We start from the raw sequence: 19,046 nt of genomic DNA on the forward strand, positions 1-19,046 counted from the left end.
ACCACCTCTGAAACTGGGAGTGGTAATACTTCATAACAGGCTTGCATGTCAGTGGATATATTGTAATTGATATTTCCAGAACACTGCCAATAAAGTAGATCCATACCACTCCTGTTTTCAAAATACAGCAAAAATTTATTTTATTTTGCACAAATTTATACACATATTTGTATTGGGTTTGAGTGGCAAAGTTTTTCTAGGTGGAAGCTGCAGGGATGACTTTTGTGAGCTACCAGAAGCTTCCCCTGTCTGATGGAGCCAGTGCCCGCTGGGTCCAAGATGGACCCACTTCTGGCCAAGGCTGAGCACAGCAGTGATGGTGGTAGTGCCTGTGGGATAAGTTAAGATGATGGAAAAAGAAAAAATTACTGTGCAGGAGCAATTGCATCCAAAAAGAGGAGTGAGACAGTGTGACAACAGTGACTTTGCAGACACCAAGGTCAGTGAAGGAGGGGGAGGAAGTGCTCCAGGAGCCAGAGCAGAGATTACCCTGCAGGTCATGGTAGAGACATGGAGCTCTACGGTGCAGCAGAAATCCACCTGCAGCCCATGGAGGTCTGTAAGGAAGCTGAGATCCACCTCCAGCCCATGGAGGACCCACACCAGAGCAGGTGGATACCCAAAGAAGTCTGTGACCCCATGGAGAGCTCACACTAGGGCTGTTTTGCTGGCTCTGACTCTGTACCAGACCCTTGTTGGAGCCTGTTCCTGAGAGTTTGGAAGGAATCCATGGGAGGGACTCTCTCCACAGTAGTTTGTGAAGAACTGCAGCCCATAGGAAGAGCTCATGGAAAAGTTTGTGGAGGATTCTCTTCCATGGGAAGAACCCCATGCTGGAGCAGGGGAAGAGTGTTAAGAACATCACAGGCTATTTTCATGCAAGGTCATATTATTTGATATGGCTAATTCTTCATCAAGATGATCATGAAATACTGGCATAGACTGGGAAAAAAAAAAGGAAGGAGAGAAATACAAAGGCAGTGGTAGAAGGAGAAATTCTTAAAACAGAAGACTTAGTTCCAATACAATACAAGTTTCAATACAGGTTCTGTGTTTTCTGGTATCACACAACTGGTATTCTTTGGGGGCTTATTAGGGATCTTTTTGTCTTAATATAAGGCTTTAACAAGCAGGTGAGGCAGGTAAAACCATACTGCTAATTTATAGGGTTTGTTTGCATTGAACACATTAAAAATTTTGAAAGGAAACAACCACTAAAGCAGGGTGAAGCTGCTAGAATCCTGATTTAAAGATACTGATACTGAAGATGCTGATTTCAAGAAGGTACTTCAATCTGCACTGAATTTGCAGTTTCCCCAACCACTTTTTCTTTTTTTTTCACAGAGATTAATGCACCTGAATGAAGCTCTTGTAAAAGAGTAATGGTGTGATTAAATACAGGCATTCAAGAAAGGAAGTGGAAAATTAATTTTGTCTGGGAGAGACTGCTGAAAGGATGGAATTGTATCTAGACAAAATTTTAATAACAGAAGACCTTGTGTATATCTACTAACAGAGACCTAAACAAAAAAAAAAATTCTACACATCACTCAAATTCTGAGACTTCTTGTATTATTTAGAGGGAGTTTTCAGGGCATGTTATTTTTAGGCAAATCAACTGACATAAATATAACACAGATCAGAACTGAAGTCTAATAAACATTCTGCTTTCAGGACTGGGAAAAATGCGAAAAGGGCATAGGAGACTCCCTGGAGAAGCTAAGATCATTCAAGAAAAAGCTTTCTCAGCCATTGCCAGATCACCATGATGAGTTGCATGCAGAGCAGATTCGTTGCAAGGTAAAGCACTTCTCTGTTGATTGTTGTCTCATCTTTGTTTGCCTTTGTGCAGTAACTTCTTCTGTTGTTAACTGGGTTCTTATTACTGATGATGCAAACCAGTCAGCCATCCCCATGACAAGAAACATATGGACACCATAATACCAGAGTGGTCTCACCATAATGCAAATCCTTCAGAGTAAATATAGATCTGATCAAAGTGATACCAGAACAGAGTCTGAAAAATACTGTAGAAAAGCTTTATATTGGTATGTTTCTGTTACAGAAATTCTAAACTCAAATTTAAACTCATGGTATCTAAACTTCTGGTTGAGTGATTTTTGTTTGAGGTGAAGTGACTATGGGGGATTTTAGACAGCACTTCTAGGCTGTATTATTTGCATTTTGGAAGTGGATTACAGACTTGAAAATATTTTGAATATAGAGAAGTCCGAACCAGTACTTGAACTTCCCAGATACCTTTGAACTACAGAGAGTTGAGTAGAATCTTGTTACAAGGTTGATGTTTCATTCTCTACTGGGGAGTTAATACCATCTGTGAAAATATTGGTAAATTTGGGGTTAATATTTTCTTTTTCTTTGAGATTGGGCTTAAATAGTCTCCTTGACATGGTAGGTCTGCTCAGATGTGACTTAAATCTGTGGGTAACACTGTCTGTTTCACCAACATACTCAAAATTTATTTGTTAGCAAACTGGTCCTTTTTCTTTGTGTTTTTCTATTAAGGAGCTAGAGAATGCTGTTGAAGGTTGGACAGATGACCTTGCACACCTCTCCCTGCTGAAGGAGACCCTGTCTGTATATATCAGCGCAGATGATATCTCAATCTTGAGCGAGAGAATAGAGCTCCTGCACAGGCAGTGGGAAGAGCTGTGCCACCAGGCAAGTACAGCACTGAGCACTGATGGGAGCAGTATGCAGGCTACAAAAGTGTTGGGACAAAAATTGAATCCAAGTTGCATCTTTTAGAAAGGATTCACGTGGACACACCTATATTCAAAAGTGAATTCTTTCTGAGTCAGGGGAAACATCCATTGAAATATTCCTTTAGTTACTGCTAGTGCTTCTAGATCTCTTGAACTTTGTAATGTCTGTGAGGTCATATTTAAACAGCCTTGAAAAATCAACCAAAGGTTCACACTGTGACCTGTGGGACATGGGATGGCTGGCTGGGAAAAAACACAGAAATAATACGGTTACACTTTGCTTTGGTGGAAGATCTGTGCTCAGAAAGGTTGTCCTCTCCCCACTGAACATTACCCTATTGTACCTTCAGTTCTGCTGATACCTTCTCCTACTTCAGGCCTCAGTGTCTGCATTTCTTTTAGTCTGAGGGTAACTTGCTTGCCTGCAAAATGGAGCTGAGGAGTATTGTTTAATTTTTTCAGCTGCATCATGCTATTAGTGTGCTTTTGGCCTCTGATTTGCACTCCAGGTAGTGGAGTCTTCCTTACCCAGCTTTTCAGATTATTCTGATGTTGTTTCTGTGGTTCAGCAGAGATTGCAGTCCAAATATGCTGGGACTAACTTGAAATAGTTACCTTATGGAAAGTACCTGTGAAGGTTTCAAAAACTTCAAAGTAGGAAAAGTGCTTCACAGTTACCAGCACAGAACTTGTTATGAGTTGGTTGCATTTGAACGAGCAAGTATAGGTACATCTAAATTATGATTCAGTCACTGCCTGTATGTTTATGGTAAAAGAAGGAATCAAGTAAAGAAGTTTTATCTTAGTTTTAAGCATGCTGAGTGTTTCAGGATGTAACCTAGTGCAACCCTTTGTTCATCTGCTGCTTATTTCCGGAAAGCTGTCATCAAGTTAAGAACCACAAAACGGAAATGCAAGATCACGTGTATGCCCCTGTTCAAGCTAATGCAGTAGTTAAAAAGCATGTCACTTTAATTTGGGAAAGAGCTTCATCTTTTCAGCTGAAATTACAATACAAAGTCAGAAATAACCCAGATCACAGTGGGGAGGAAGTAAGTAGTTGTACCAGTGTCTGAAGCTGGAGAGATGATTTTGCTGCTTAGCATGTTCTGCTTTTTTGATTTCAGTGTCCATCTGGGTCTGCCACTGCAGATAGTACCACAGTTACATCAATTTCTTAAACCCAGCAATGTTTTCCTTCCATCTGTGTTAGCTGCAGCACTTGCTTGTTTGATGTGTCATGCCTAATCTTTCCTGTCAGAGCACACCTCAGTGCTTTGGAATCTCTCAAGGTGGCGTGCCTATACACAGGAAATAGTCATCTATGATATTAGTATATTGAGACTCAAGTAAAAAATTACTTTTGCAAAATACACTGTATCTTGGATTTAGCTTTGTATTCATGTGCTCATGCACAAATGGCACAAACTTTTGGACTCTGACCTGTACTGTATTTGTTGGGGGTTTTTTATGCTTTGGTGAAGCATTTTTCTTTTTAATTTAATTACTGAGACTAAAATATTTTATAAATTTTTAAAAGTGAGCAAGAACTGTAAGAAAATACAATTTTTATCTTCTAATGAAAACTTTGGGTTAGAGAGATGTTATGAAACAAGATATTGAAAGACTCCTGAGCTTAACGCTTGGGTGCCTGTCTCTGTGCATAGGATGTAGCTAACAGGAAATCTGAGATCAGCGCTTACCCCTGAACTTACAGGCAGTCACAGAAATTTTTGCTGTACAACTCCAGTTTTTTCAGTGACAAGTAAGTGGCTGCAACACTTTTTCAAGGCTAGAGGAATTCACATTGAGGCACCAAGTCCTTTAAGCATGTCTTAAATGTGTTTGCTATTTTAGTTTCATTTGCTCTTTGCAAATGGTTTCAGGTCTCCTTGCGTCGACAACAAGTTAGTGAGAGACTGAATGAGTGGGCTGTCTTCAGTGAGAAGAACAAGGAGCTCTGTGAATGGCTGACACAAATGGAAAGTAAAGTGTCTCAAAATGGTGACATCCTCATAGAAGAAATGATTGAGAAACTTAAAAAGGTATAGTGTACACTTACATACTCTTCTTTAACTGCTTAATTGTTTTTTAATTAGCTGAAATTTAGGTTTTACCTTACTCTGATGTGTTCTGGTGTTTGTGTTCTCCCACTATGCAGCATTTTCCTGTCTTTGTTGAGATAGGACCTCTCAGAGTACCAGAAAATTAAGTGAATGCAAAGTCAGAGGCATCTGAAAGCTTTACTAAGTGTCCAATCAGAATTGCCTGTAACGAGTTAAACTACAGCATATTTATAGAAGGCATTGTGTTTTGGGTTGCGTTGGGTAGGTTTTTTTCATTCTTTTGGTAGCTGTTTTTGTTTATCCATCAAATATATAAGTTGTCACTCCACTATACCAATCAACTGAAAAAACAACATTCACTTGTATTTTTGCACCATTTCCTTTGCAGTGCAGAGCAGTGCATATTTAGAATACATACCCTGTCTTCTGATTGCTCTTTACTCTCTAGGATTATCAAGAAGAAATTGCTGTAGCCCAGAAGAGCAAAATCCAGCTTCAGCAAATGGGAGAGAGACTTGCTAAAGCCAGCCATGAGAGTAAGGCATCAGAGATTGAGTACAAACTTGGCAAAATCAATGACAGATGGCAGCATCTTCTAGATCTTATTGCAGCCAGGTAAGACAGTTGTTTTGTTTTATAAGTTTTAAGTGGGACAGATTAATTTGCTAGACATCATGCTTTTACAATCCTTTCTTGTCTGCCTTTTTATCATAAATTCTGAAATAAATTTATTCCTAACCATCAACATATTTCTGTGAAAATTACTTTGCTGTTTTACTTTATGGTACAGGACAACATTTCTTCCAGAAGAGTCATTTAAAAGCTTCCTTATAATAATATGGTGATGGTAGTAGGTTAACAGTTGGACTTGATCCTAAAGTTCTTTTCCAAACTTAACAGTTCTACGTTTCTACAATATATCAGTTGCAATCAGATTTAGTGAGCCTTGCCCTAGCACCAGCTTACTTTACATGGTGCTTAAAACTGGATGCAAATGTAGTTTTTCTAAAAATTTCTTAACAGCAGAACCAAAACAGTGCCTTTGTAGTTTTGTATTTCAAGAAGAGCAGGTCTAAAAATAAGTCTTAAGTTTTCTGCCAGATCATTTTTTTCATGGATGGAGAAGAGTAACTGCAGGTAGATGTATGCATCCTGGGCTTAAAGACTCTTTTTATTCAAGGTCAAAAGTATAACAGCAATTTTCAGAACTTAAAAAAATACAGGATTGTTGTTTGATAAGTAAAGAAAATTATTTATTTGTTTCGACACTTTCTGTATAGCTGTGCTACAGTATTCCTTCCATTACCAACAATAATTTTCTCACAATTTTGCACTTCATGGATTCATAAATAGCTCATATACTTTATAATTCCCATTTCTTTGATGTAAGGACAAATGCATTAGTAATAGTTTAGTCCTGTTAGCAGCAAAAAGGTTTGTTTACTTTCATCATCTTATTTTGTCTCTTCTTTTTTCATATGGTTTTAGTGCATTCTTACTCTGAAATCTGTTAGTATAGGAGCCATAAATTTTATGTAAGCCAGAAGCATTCCAGTGGCTCCAGCTCTTTTAATAGTAGTTCATTTTAAATAATGAACACCATATATTTCTTACAGAAGGATTAAGTCAGGAAGTTGCATTATCATTGAGGAGCCTGCTTGGTTTCAGTGGGGTTACATCACCAGTTGTTGAATTTAAAGTATATTTGATATATTTTTATGTAATTCTTTTGAAATGTGTCACCCTGAGTTTTTAAGATTTTCTAAGCCTTCTGATGTTGACATTCTTGTAGTGAATTTTCTCACACACTTTCTGTAAATAACTTATTGTTTTGCATTCCTTTATGGAGGAAGAGAGAGTTGATAAACTGTTGGTTTAACCAGTGGCATTGGAGAGGTGCCACTGTCACCCTCCAATCCACTGTCACTTTTAGAAAACTATAAATGTTAGAGTCAGAAAATAAACTGCCTTTTTTTTTTCCTCTTTCACCTTGAAAACAGTGTAAGCGTGTGTTCCTTTGTGTCCTATAGCGACATAAATGCTTACACAGAGAAGTGTTCAAATAATGCCAGGAAGGTTCTAGCAAAAAGGGATTGCATTCAGAAAATACAGAACACATCTTAAAATTATCTGTCTTGTCTATTCAGTATTAGCGATTAGTCCCCACTACAGGGAGTGGTGAAGATTTAGGATTTTGTATCATTCTCAGGTGGGGAGACATAAGATGCAATTTTATACATTGTGTGTATATTATACACATTCTGTTATCATGAAGTTTCAAGTCCTAGTTCTAAACTAATGGATGTAAAGTATTATTTACTTTTATTTCCAGATCATTTCAACTTAACCTTCTCAATTGGCATGCTCAACATTATTGTGCAGTATGCAATTAAACATATAACTCTTTACATTCCAGTGACCACTGAAGGGCAAAAAAACTCTTCAAACTTGCTGAAGTTTGGAAATAAATTGTGGAAAGGTTTGATGCTAGGCTATGAAAATTTTGGTAGTTCAGCTGTATCTTAGGCTGGAAATCATTAAAAACCAAGGTGTTGATTAACGTGTGCACAAAATGCTTGTATTGATGTCTAATTACCAGTGGACAAAAGGTTGACATGCCCAAGATAATTTTTTAGAATACTCTGGAGGCCCTTTAGAATATGTTCTTATAAATTGGCATATGTTTCTGTTATGATATTTTTTAATTTGGAGTGTATCATGTAACATAATTTTGGCTTCATTCGGGTAGTAAAGGCATATTAGTTGTCCTGGTACTGAGAAAAAATATATATCTTTTCACGTTCTGGATGCCTGACAGTATTAATAAATTATTAGAGCCTGCAGACTTTCCTGCAATGCTACAGTAATCCCTTGCCTGGAGCATTTGTCTTTTCCTACATCTCTGAACTAATAGAAAGTGCTGTGTGAAAGTACTTTAGTAATATTTTATGGTAATACATGTCCAGTCTAAATCTTTACCTGTCAGTTTTATACTGTGTGGTGAAACTTCTCCCATCACCTGTAAAAGCATCTTTGTTTGTCACATTCTATTCCCTTACCCCTTACTCTTAATTGCCCCTCCATTCAGAGGAGGTCTGTAAATACAGAAGTGACAGCTGCAGAATTGTCTCTGCACCAGAGACTTATATTTCTTCCCTTCTAGAACCATGTAATCCTTTCAGATTAATATTTCTGATTTGTCAGCCTCATGAAAAAAGTTGCCATTGTTTACAGCCAGGAAATGGTTCTATTGCTGCAACTGCTCAGGCTTTGCAAAGAAGGTTTTGTATGTGTTTTTATCCTTTCCCCTACCACTCCTAGTCCACATTCCTGGAGATCAAGTCTGACACATGTTGATGAATGCAGGTTTTATTTAGAAACATGACCACTTGTCACCATCCAGTGTCATGTTATCAAGCAGCGGCTGTTAACATTTGTTTGGCATGAAACATTTTCTGTACAGTACTCCCCAGCAAAGTGCATCCCCTTTCCTCCCCCCTCCAAAAGAAATGTTTGCAGGCTTTGGGAGTGGAAGTTCTTCTTTTTAATACTGGAAAATTTCATGGTTGTGGTGGAAGACTTGCATGCTGTGAGGATGGCGGAGGACAACAGTGTGGATTCAGATCTCCCAGACTGTAACTGTGATATCACAAGGCAGGCAGCTATTTTTGTTTGCTTTTGATTGATACTATTCTTTCTAAAGTTTTGGCTTGCTGGGAAACTAACTGAAATATTCATATGTAGAAATCAGTACTATAGCTAGAAATTACTGTTTTCTGCTCAGTTGAAAAGCAGTTGACAGTGATAACAGCATACTTTGTTTTACAGCTAGTACTTTTGGATCCTGGAATAATTTTTTTATAGTGGTAGAGACTTAGAACTAGTAAAATCTCTTAGCTGTCTGAGAGAAACTGTGGTCTGACTTTACTGCTGTTTTCAAAAGTGAGAGCATGTACACACATGAGAATAAACAGACTGTATCTGTCTGCTTGATGTTTGTGTCATCAAAGGGGCATGACTGCAAGCAAAAGGCAGAGAAGGAAAGAAGCTGTAAAGAGAGTGTTTCAGACTTAACTTATCAAAGCCTGGCTGTCCTGTTCGTATTAATGACCGTTTTGTAACTGCATGTAATACTTGAAAGCAGCCTATATCATCTTGGATTTTTGATCCGGCTTCTCCTTTTCCCTTTTCTCATTATCTCTTCTAGAAATTTAGCTGTTGTTCAGAATTCTAGAAATTCAGTCTTTGAAAGAGCAAACTGATTGGAGTAGTAAATATAACTGGCTTTACTGGTGTCCTACTACACAGTAGTACTGTACTTTGGAAAATAAATACTTTTTTTATTATTAAAAAGATTATTTTTAAACTGATCTTTTCAAAGCTGATTTTAATAGCGCAACATTTTTCACTATTTCAGAGTGTTTCTTTAAACTTTGTCTGCTGTTCCAAGTAGATATTTTTCTTAAAAGCACCTTTTCTGTTTTCTGGTGTGTACTGTACAGACTTAGCCAACATGCTCTTACTGACTTTTTTCATGTTGCTTTTAAAGTTTAATATTAGTAAGCAGCTGTCTAAATGACTAATGCAGTAGTTATGACTTCTATATGATGCATTTTTCTGTACTTACAGGATTGTTCCCGTTTAGATTTAAGTGGAATCTAAGATTTTCTTCTTTAGGACTAGTTGAATTAAATACATCTATGCTTAATTTTGGCTCCAAGTTGTTTCCCACTGTCTTTGCCCAGTGTAGAATAATACACATTATTAACAGACAATCTAAAGTTATCGGTTTCTTGCGGAAATTGAGGCACATTAATTGGAACATGAAAATATAAGTATCATAAGCCCATCCAAATTGTTAGATGGTTTTTCATCAGTAAACCTTGAAAACAATTGAATTCTGCTGTATTTTCCTTTCTAAGAGTTTAAGTATTTGTAAAATGTAACAAGACTGGGGTGTGTGTTTTATGAAAAACAACCTTTAACCAACTGTGTCATGCTTCCAACCCTTTGATTTCAGTGCAGAATTTTTATTATCAAGGAGGAAAGTTATCTCAAGTCTCTCACAGTAACATGTGCAGTTACTGTGCTGTCTGGTGCTGCAACAAAAGCATGAAATGATTATTGGAATCATTAAGACATGAAACATAATCTTGCAAATGAAATCTCAAAACATCAAAATCACACTTGGCTAGGGATCCCACATACCTGATTTTAAGATTTTAAATTTGATCTTTTTCTCTTAAGCAGAGCTTTTAGAGCATAGGCAGCTTTTCTTGCTGAAATTCAGAAGGAAAACTCTCAGACATGTTGGATTGCATCTGTTATTTGATCACAGATATGCTTTCAGTGTAGCCGGAGGCACAACACTGTACTGCAGTTCAGTCAAAAAAAAAATCTCAGCAGACTCAAATAAGCACTTGTTTATTTGTTTCTATTTGTACCACGGGCAAGGAACCTCTTATGTTAAACTCAGTACAAAAAAAAAAAAACAGCGTAAAGGGTAGACGTAGTGGGGGTACAGGAAGGAAGCTGGAGGGTTTGGGTTTTTGGGTTTGGTTGGAGTGTTCTTTTAGTATGTCACACTGGTTTTCTTTCTCTCTCTGAAGTAACTTAGATCATGTGTGAAAATAGTGGTAGTTGGCCCGGACTATTTTTTATGCTCTGTCAGGGATGTGTTTCTGTGCAGTTTGCCTGAGGCAGAGGACACTTTCTAAAAGATGGACTCTTTATAGTTGCTGTAGGCAAAATGTAGATGAAATCCAGCATGGAGATTAGAGTACACACAATTCCAAACAAAAAAATCCTGGTCCACAGCTTGGTCTTGCTGATAATCAAGTGACATTGCTTCTCCACAGGGCTGGCATGACTCATTGTTCCCTTTCCTACTCCAGCAGGCCTCCAAAAGATCAGTAGCATTGAGCCTTGAAAATATAAGCAGAAAATGGGCAGGATTTCTCTCCTTTTCATAATGTCGGAGATTGAAAAGCTGTATGTGCCTTCTAGAAGGGTGATAACCAACTTTCTTGGTCACCCTAGGAGCAAGTTTCAGTTGGTTCAAACCCACAAAACATTGTATGTAGAACCAGAGGTGACAAGGAGAGGGTGCCCTCAGTGGGTGCTCTCCTACCATCTCCCTAGGCCTAAACACATGGCTGTGTTATGATACATAGCCTCATGATGAGCACTAAGGCAGTCTTTCAGCATAATTGTATTGATTTCAGGCCCATCATAGACAGGTTTTCACATTGCCCAGATTTTTTTCCAGTTACCAGGTGAGGTTTTTTTACAGATCAAAACCCTAGAGCTGTTGGTCATGAGTCTCCAGCAAGGAAGCTGTATTCGGACTGTTCTTAAGGGTTTTTAGCTAATAAAGAACTACAGTTTAACCATCTGTGAGCTAAAGGGAGGACTATAAAGAGAAGAAAAATGGAAATATTTAACTTTTTTTTTTTTTTAAGATGACATTAATATCTCTATGATTCTCTTAGTTGGTCAACTGCAACTACTGCTTTCAGTATGGAAGCACTTGATAAATTTGCTGGTTAAGCAAGAAAAATCTGAACTGCTTAATTTGAATTATGGATAGTCATGGCATTTTGTTTCCTTAACAAACCTGGCAGTCTTTGATTTTTCAACCCAATTTAGTCAGTCTGTTCCCAACGGCACTCATCTCTTAAACCTTTCTGGTATTCAAACACTTAAGTAGAAGAGCAATGGGAGTATAAAAGGGAATGTTACTCAAGATTGTTTTTGGTACCACACAAACAGGGAAAAAGAGCTTAGAAAAAAAATCAGAATTCACTAATAATGTATGTTATGAAACACGGGAATAGGAAGGAGAGAATTACTGAAGGACAGTTTTGCAGTTCAAACAGATTGGAGGAAAAATTATTTGAGATAGGAGGAAAGTTTACTTGAATTTATTCAATCACTAAGCTTAATGCGCTCTTGATTTAAAAAAAAAAAAATCACAAACAAACAGAAATCTATTTCGTTTTTTCTGCTCGTTGGTCTTCCAGGGTCAGGATTCCAAGAAAAATACTAGTTAGAAATCACTATGAAGTTCCATTCCAATTTCATCTGTTTAAACCTGAAATAATCCAATAACACCAACTTAAAGCAGCCCTTGGAATTCAAGAATTCTCCCCAAGTTCTGAGCTGAACTTCTTGCTCTGAAACTTATTTATTCAAGGGCAAATCTTTACCCTGGAACAGGTTGATCACAGAGGTTGCCCAGATGGTGCCCCCTTGCTAGGAATGTTAAAGGTCAGGCTGGATGGGGCTCTGAACAACCTGATCTAGTTGATGATGTCCTTGCTCATTGCAGAGCAGGTAGACTAGAGGACTTTTATAGATCTCTTCCAACCCAAATCTTCTGTGTTACTTAGTTCAGTGTTTTCATGGCTGTGAAAAAGGCCTGTTCACTCAGTGCACTCTCCCACCAGTACATGGATAAGTTATTTGTGGTCCAAGAAGAGCAGTTGTCATCTCTTGGTCAAATACACAACCATCTAAATTACTAAGATGGTTTTGGGGGGTCAACTGTTAAAGGTGCAGAAGCTTTGAAAATGTTTTGTGGCATTCATAAGCACTCAACCAGCAGCTATGAATGCAGGACTCAATGCACATGTAATATACTTCTGCTACATAATAAAGGAAGACATTACAGAAGAACTCACCATCTAAGTGAAGTTTCTCTGAAAACTTCCTGAAACACATGCTGTGAAAATTTTCCTTCAAGGTGTACTTAACACTGCCATTTCTTTTTCTTTACAGGGTAAAGAAGTTGAAGGAAACCCTTGTTGCAGTGCAGCAGCTGGATAAAAACATGAGTAGTCTGAGATCTTGGCTTGCCCACATTGAGTCAGAGCTGTCCAAACCTATCGTCTATGAAACTTGTGACTCTGAGGAGATACAAAGGAAGCTAAATGAGCAGCAGGTAAAATACAACACACTTACCAGGTGAACAGTGACATGGGGAGAGCCAAAGTAGAGTGTCCCTGGGCTGCCCATACCCAGGTCAGTTGAGAGGGCATCAGGCAAAATGCTTAAATATCAAGGCAAGTGGTACTTACTGTGTCACTTATAGAGCCTTCTGCTGGCCTTGACATCGAATCCACCAGGAGCTGATTGACATTGCCAAGAAAGGTAAGGCACCAAGAGATGTAACCTGAACGAGTTATTGCAATTGTTTTCCTTTGGGGCTTGTGGTTTTTGTTTGTTTGAATTGTCTGTTCCCAGAGGCAAAACTGACACCTATTAGACCTTGCAAATTTTGCAAATGCTTGAAAATGACTATTTTGAGCAACCTTTCTAACTCAGTTTTATTTTGCAGCTTGTTTGAGAGTCACTTTGCACGCAAAGATGCATGAGCTATACATGTGAAGTTAAAATTGGTTGGTTTATACTACACAAAGCCTTTATGCAGTGCTAGATTAAAATATGTAAAAATATGTGAATTCAGCCAGTTTTTGGCATTGAAAGTAATGTTACTTCTAAGATAATTTACTATACGTTCTCCTTCCTGTTATACTTCACTGCCCAGTGTAGTTTTACATAAGAAGCACATTGCTGGAGAAAACTGCTGTCCTTTGTGTTCCTGTTGGTTATTTATTGGAAAAAATAGCTTTCTGTTTCCCACTGGAGAGGAGTTAGATGTTCTCCTGGAGGAGAAAGAGAAGAAAAAATTGTGTGGGAAGAGGAAAGATAGGATATTTTGTGGATATTTTATGAAGAGTACAAATGGGCATTTTGCTCCTTTAAGCTGAGCATAGAACTGAGAGCCAAGAACTCCCTCAGAGATTTTGCCAGCTCCTCAACTGTTTTGCTACTGCTCTATTCAAAAATACTTATTAATATTTTATATGGAATTTACTTAAGGATAATAATTTATAACACAGAAGCATCAGTAATGAATGGTGTTTCTAAGACAATAAAGTGCTGGGAAGGGCTAAACATTGCTACCAATAAAGTAGACAGTTGAGATTATTTACTTGAATCCCTATGCAAACATCCCATCGTTTGTTACAACCACTTCTTGGGGGATTTATTTTGGGCACAGAGACTGGTATATCTCTGCCTTCCACTGTTTCCTTGTGGTGACAGCATGCAGTGATATTCTGTAGAAGTGAGAGTGGTTTAATTTGAATTCTAAAGGGGAGAAATAGAGGTGAATCTTACCATGGGAGGATGCTGTATTTGGAAACATGGTGATGATTTGATAATCTAACAATACAAGACATGGTTATAATAATAATAGTTTTAAAACCCCACCCACTTTCAATGCATGGCAACCAGTATTTTTATTAGTTGGAGGCTGTATCACTATCCACTACACCTCAGAAGGCTACCTTCTCAAATACTTTGTTCCCTGTCTCTTCTGTTAGTGACTTTGTGTTCTTTTCCATGTTTGATCTTCCACTGAGATCATGTTATCTTCCCAGTTGTTCATATACAAAATTAGGTCAGAGATGTTATGTTGTGAAACAGGAGGGACAAATTCCATTTATGAAACTCCATTATCTACTTCTCAGCATCTACTTCAACCAAGCATCAGCTTTGCAGATTTGGTCTCTAGTGAAATTAAAAATGCAGTTGAATCTGGATATCCTGGGGGAAGGTAGGGTAACTTCAATGCAGTATTTTTCTGGGGTAATGAACTTCATTTAAAGAATTACTTGTTTGTTTATTTTCTCAATCTCCTACCTCTTGAAATATGAAAAAAAATGATGTTTGCTTCTGGGCAAATAAAATAAAGAGGAGGTTGTATATGGGTGACAGCAGTGCATAAAAGTGACACTCCTTTGTGAACTAACCGAAAGGCTTAATGTTCTCTAATAAACATAATATATTTTAAAATCTGGGAAATAAATATTTGACTATGGAGAAGAAATAGTCTAGACATTGCTTGTGGAAATGTTCTGTAGGTGAATTAAAAAAGTGTAATTCTTAGGAATGCTTAGGACCCATAGTTCTCACTACTGCTTTACACCAAAACATTAGAAAGGAGATCATGTTACCTGAACTTACTTAACCTCAAGTCTCATAGCTGTCTGGAGTGTGTGTTTCATAAAGGGTGCCATCTGATTATAGAATCCACCCTTCTATATTAGTTCAGGGCAGATAGAAAGAAAAATAAGCATTTTGACATCACAATGAAAGTATTTTTCAGGCAAGTGAAGTGAGAGGGCCATTGCTGAGGAATAAAAGATTGTGATTTTCCACTCGATGTTGTCAAGTAGATGTTTACGAAATAACTTTCTAGTTGAGAAGATGAGCTAGAGTACTTCATTAAGTGAAAGCCCAGTTATTACAAGCAACCAAAAAAAATGGTTTGTATAGATCGACCTTGCTCTATTTCAAATTTCCTGTTTTTTTAATTAGACATTTAGATCTCATTTCCTGCTGAAAGACATTTTCAGGTCATGTTGCTAGCTGTAAGGAAAGTTCCTCTAGTTAGACATTAAATATATGTAGACACAATGTATTGACACAGTATTTCCCTTTGCATGCCAGTTTACTTCAATTGCAAAATTATAGAGCAGTTTATCCCTAATCATCCTCAAGCTGCCACATTCTCCTACGTAAACATCCACATCTCTAATTGTCCTGTTGGTTCCTTTCTTCACCTGAATCAGAATTTAACCTAGTGTTCTAGATGCAATATAGCACTTTTTCATGCAGTTAATTGGAATTAGGTTGTCTTGGCTTTGTTACTGTCCATACTGATTTTTCCATCTAATATTCTGATCATATATTACAAATGTAGACAAAATTCAAACAGAGTTTCTTTTCATAGCACTGATCCAACAGCAACAGCCAGTTACTTCTGTGGTTAGTCTTAACTTGAATCTGGAGATCAAAACTAAGGTGAAATATTAGTTCTAGAGGAAACATTATCACCAGTGTAGAACAAACCATTGAACCAAGAAACCGTCAGGAAGAATAATACTGATCATATATAATAAGTGCTAAGACAGTGTGAGTGCATTTTCTTTAGGTGTCTGAAATTTTCATTTTCCATTTCCAATTAAAATACTATAGAACTGGAAACTTGAAGGAAGAAAAATCTCTAACACATAACACTGTTCAACACATGCTGCTGCCAATTTCCATGTCAAACGTGCCACTTTGGAGCTATTTCATGTTGGGAGCAGCATGTTCATGAAGGGTCCCTCTGCCAAACCCATGCAGTACATTAGAATGTACTTCCTTGTCACAATTCTCTTACTAACTTCTGCTTTACATTCTCTGTGATAATGGGAAAGGGCTGAGAATAATTCTACCATTTATTGGTGATGTTGATTAAATGTGTGTGAAAGATGCTCAGCTGAGCATGCAGAGCTCTGGCAGTTTGTCCCAGTTGATGGTTTGGTGTTGGTAGTCCCTGGGAGAGCTGTGCATGCTGCCAGGTTCTCCTGGCTTCATTGACCATTGCATCACCACTTGCGTAGATGCACTCTCTTAATTGGTATTACTGGATGTTTTTCCTCTGTTTGCAAGCTTTTTTCTCTTTTTAAATGAGTGAAAGATAAATACATTTGCATGGATGCATGTTTAGCAATTTCTCTTAAGAACTAATCTCTTCACCTGCAGGAACTCCAGAGGGACATAGAGAAACACAGCACTGGCGTGGCATCTGTTCTCAATCTGTGTGAAGTACTTCTTCATGACTGTGATGCTTGTGCCACAGAAGCAGAGTGTGACTCCATCCAGCAGGCTACTCGCAATCTGGACAGAAGGTGGAGAAATATTTGTGCAATGTCAATGGAAAGGCGACTTAAGTAAGTCTAAAACACCTACAGATTAGTATTTCCTTCTGAAATACAGGATGTGATGTATATTATATGGGTGAAGTACTGAATAAAAGAGTGTAAGGTTCAGAAAAAGATCATTCACTGAGTAGAAGCCAATACCTGCCATGCCTCTACGAAAAAAATGAAATTTTGAGTTGCACATGCCTTTATGCAAAGTACAGGTAACAATCATCAAATTTCACTCACAAGTCCTTCAGTAGAATTATTTATCATTTCCCATGCTTCGTAGATATGATAACAGAGAAACTAGAGAAAGTTCATATGATAGCAATGACTCCAAGAGACTTGGAAAAAATTACGTAAAAGGGAGGTTATAACACTTAAATTTACTCAAGAACTACAGAGATTGATGGGAAAATAGTTATTGGATGGGTGAAATGTTATTCCAGGTATTAGGATTTATGTGTAGTTGGTGTTCCTCAGCAGTTTCTCTTATGGCTTAGTTTGTTCATTTGGAAGAATTTTAGGACTGAGAACTTACATGGAATTTCTTCACCTGTCCACCTTAGCTGTGCTGAGCAAATGAGGGCCACAGCACCCAGGATTTTTGAGTGTAGTCTGGGTAACTGCACATGCTTAGACCATCAGATCCAGAAGATTCATTGTTTTCTATTCTCACACAGGATAGTGTGGTGATTTTAACATCAATAATGATTGAGTCAATGCTATGCACTATGTGCTGACTTAGTAATGAGACATGTTTACAGATTTTAGCTCCTGTATTTAAGATAATTTCTTTAAGTTTTAAAGTTATGAAACTTATTTCTGTCATGTTTATACAGTCATATAAAAAACTCTAGGAAGAATTCTAAATGCTGAATTGAACATTTTATGATCTTTCATTTTGTGGGATATTCTTAATGTATTTAGTTAAGTTTCTTGTTTATTTTTTGCAAAAGATGTATTGCTTTTAGGTTTGGATCTATATCCATAGAGTAATATCTTTACGTAATTTTATGCTATTGCCATGGAAATTCTTGAATAGCAATTGCATATATCTGTAAGTTCTATGTTATAAGATGTACTTAGAACTACATATACAGGTTGTATCTTTTACATAGTCTGTCATGAACATACATGGGCTTTCATAACTTTGTATCCAACACATCAATTCAGAACTATTTTAAGTTAATGTGGAACTATGCATGGAACTATTTTATTTTCTTAGAATGTACACATTATGCTTTGGTGGATTTGTACTGGTACATTAACTGAGCTATCAGTATTTAGGATCTTTATTGTACTAGAAACAGTTATTTGTATTAATGAGCAGCTTTACTTATGTCACTGGCACTGCATTTCAGAAGTTATTTAGTGTGTGCTCAGCTTTTTAGAACTCCTATTACAAACTTAAAACTTTTTTTAATACTGATTCCAAAATTAGATGCATTAAAAGAAAAATGCCTTCATCTTATTCTAGCTCAGTCTGGAATGAGCCAGCCTTCCCTGTGGTCTGTTTATCAGTCTGGCTGGCTGAGTTAGATTGTTAGTCAGTTTTTGTCTGGTGCAGTGCTAGTTTGCTGTTGCAGATAACAAGTTAAAGTTCTGTAGGTCAACTGGCCATCAGTTCAAGCATTCTCTAATTTTCTGTTATCTGTTGCAGAATTGAAGAGACCTGGCGGCTATGGCAAAAATTTTTGGATGACTACTCTAGATTTGAAGAGTGGCTAAAAACCTCTGAGAGAACAGCTGCTTTCCCAAGCTCCTCTGGTGTGCTTTACACTGTTGCTAAGGAAGAACTGAAGAAATTTGAGGTGATTTATAGTGGTTGAAATTCAATACCTACTGATCACATTGCAGCAGCCAGCTGGTGTTCTTCCTTCCCATAACCAAGTTACAGCAGAGATGCTGTATTAATAAAGTGGAGTTGATGATTTTGTAGCTGTTCTCAGTAGCAGGTTCCTAAGATAAAAAGACAGTGGAAAGTGGCAACTGGAGGTACTTCCACTGTTTGTTCACAAAAGCCAAATTCCTCACCTTTTTAATTTCTGCAACTTTTTAGTATGCCCAGAGTTCCAGAGCCTTCCTAAATCTCCCTTCACCAAGTGCCTCTTCAAATGCATGCTGCATGTTCTTGCTTTTGCTTTGATTTTATCCCTCCTCTAATTTCCGTAAGTCTCTGAAGACAGCTCTCTGAAGTCTCTCCTATGATGCAGAATATCCCTCCTTTGGATCCTTTTAATTGAAATTCATGTTCATGCAAATATTGCTATATGTCCACATAGTGTCCCCTGTGATTTAAAAAATCTCAGGATGCTTCAAAACTGAGAAGCTGTCCCTTTGGTCTGTGCTTAGGAGCTTGTTACATGACTCTGTTGTGTCCACTGCAATGTGAGGGCTTGTCTCACAGTTGCAAGGGACTGTAAACCTGTGTGTAAAGCACACACATACATCACCTGGTGAGTCACAGAGGAAAATGTTTTGCTTGGATTCAT

The 19,046-nt window shown here is 37.6% G+C and overlaps 1 protein-coding gene across 19 annotated transcripts in view; it reads left to right on the forward strand.

The window, feature by feature from the left end:
- The window catches only part of SYNE1 (spectrin repeat containing nuclear envelope protein 1), a 289,195-nt gene that overhangs the window by 246,723 nt on the left and 23,426 nt on the right, over window positions 1-19,046 (forward strand). For all 19 annotated transcript variants that reach the window (XM_071435338.1, XM_071435390.1, XM_071435430.1 and 16 more), the window contains 7 exons: window positions 1,675-1,800; window positions 2,527-2,682; window positions 4,613-4,771; window positions 5,241-5,407; window positions 12,572-12,734; window positions 16,391-16,578; window positions 18,215-18,365. In XM_071435338.1, the coding sequence (XP_071291439.1) occupies window positions 1,675-1,800; window positions 2,527-2,682; window positions 4,613-4,771; window positions 5,241-5,407; window positions 12,572-12,734; window positions 16,391-16,578; window positions 18,215-18,365 (1,110 nt within the window). The remainder of the gene's footprint in view (window positions 1-1,674; window positions 1,801-2,526; window positions 2,683-4,612; window positions 4,772-5,240; window positions 5,408-12,571; window positions 12,735-16,390; window positions 16,579-18,214; window positions 18,366-19,046) is intronic.

The sequence above is a fragment of the Agelaius tricolor genome, unplaced genomic scaffold (assembly GCF_023055355.1).
Source record: "Agelaius tricolor isolate 1412-34295 unplaced genomic scaffold, bAgeTri1.0.p SCAF_1, whole genome shotgun sequence".
NCBI classification, from domain to species: Eukaryota; Metazoa; Chordata; class Aves; order Passeriformes; family Icteridae; genus Agelaius; species Agelaius tricolor.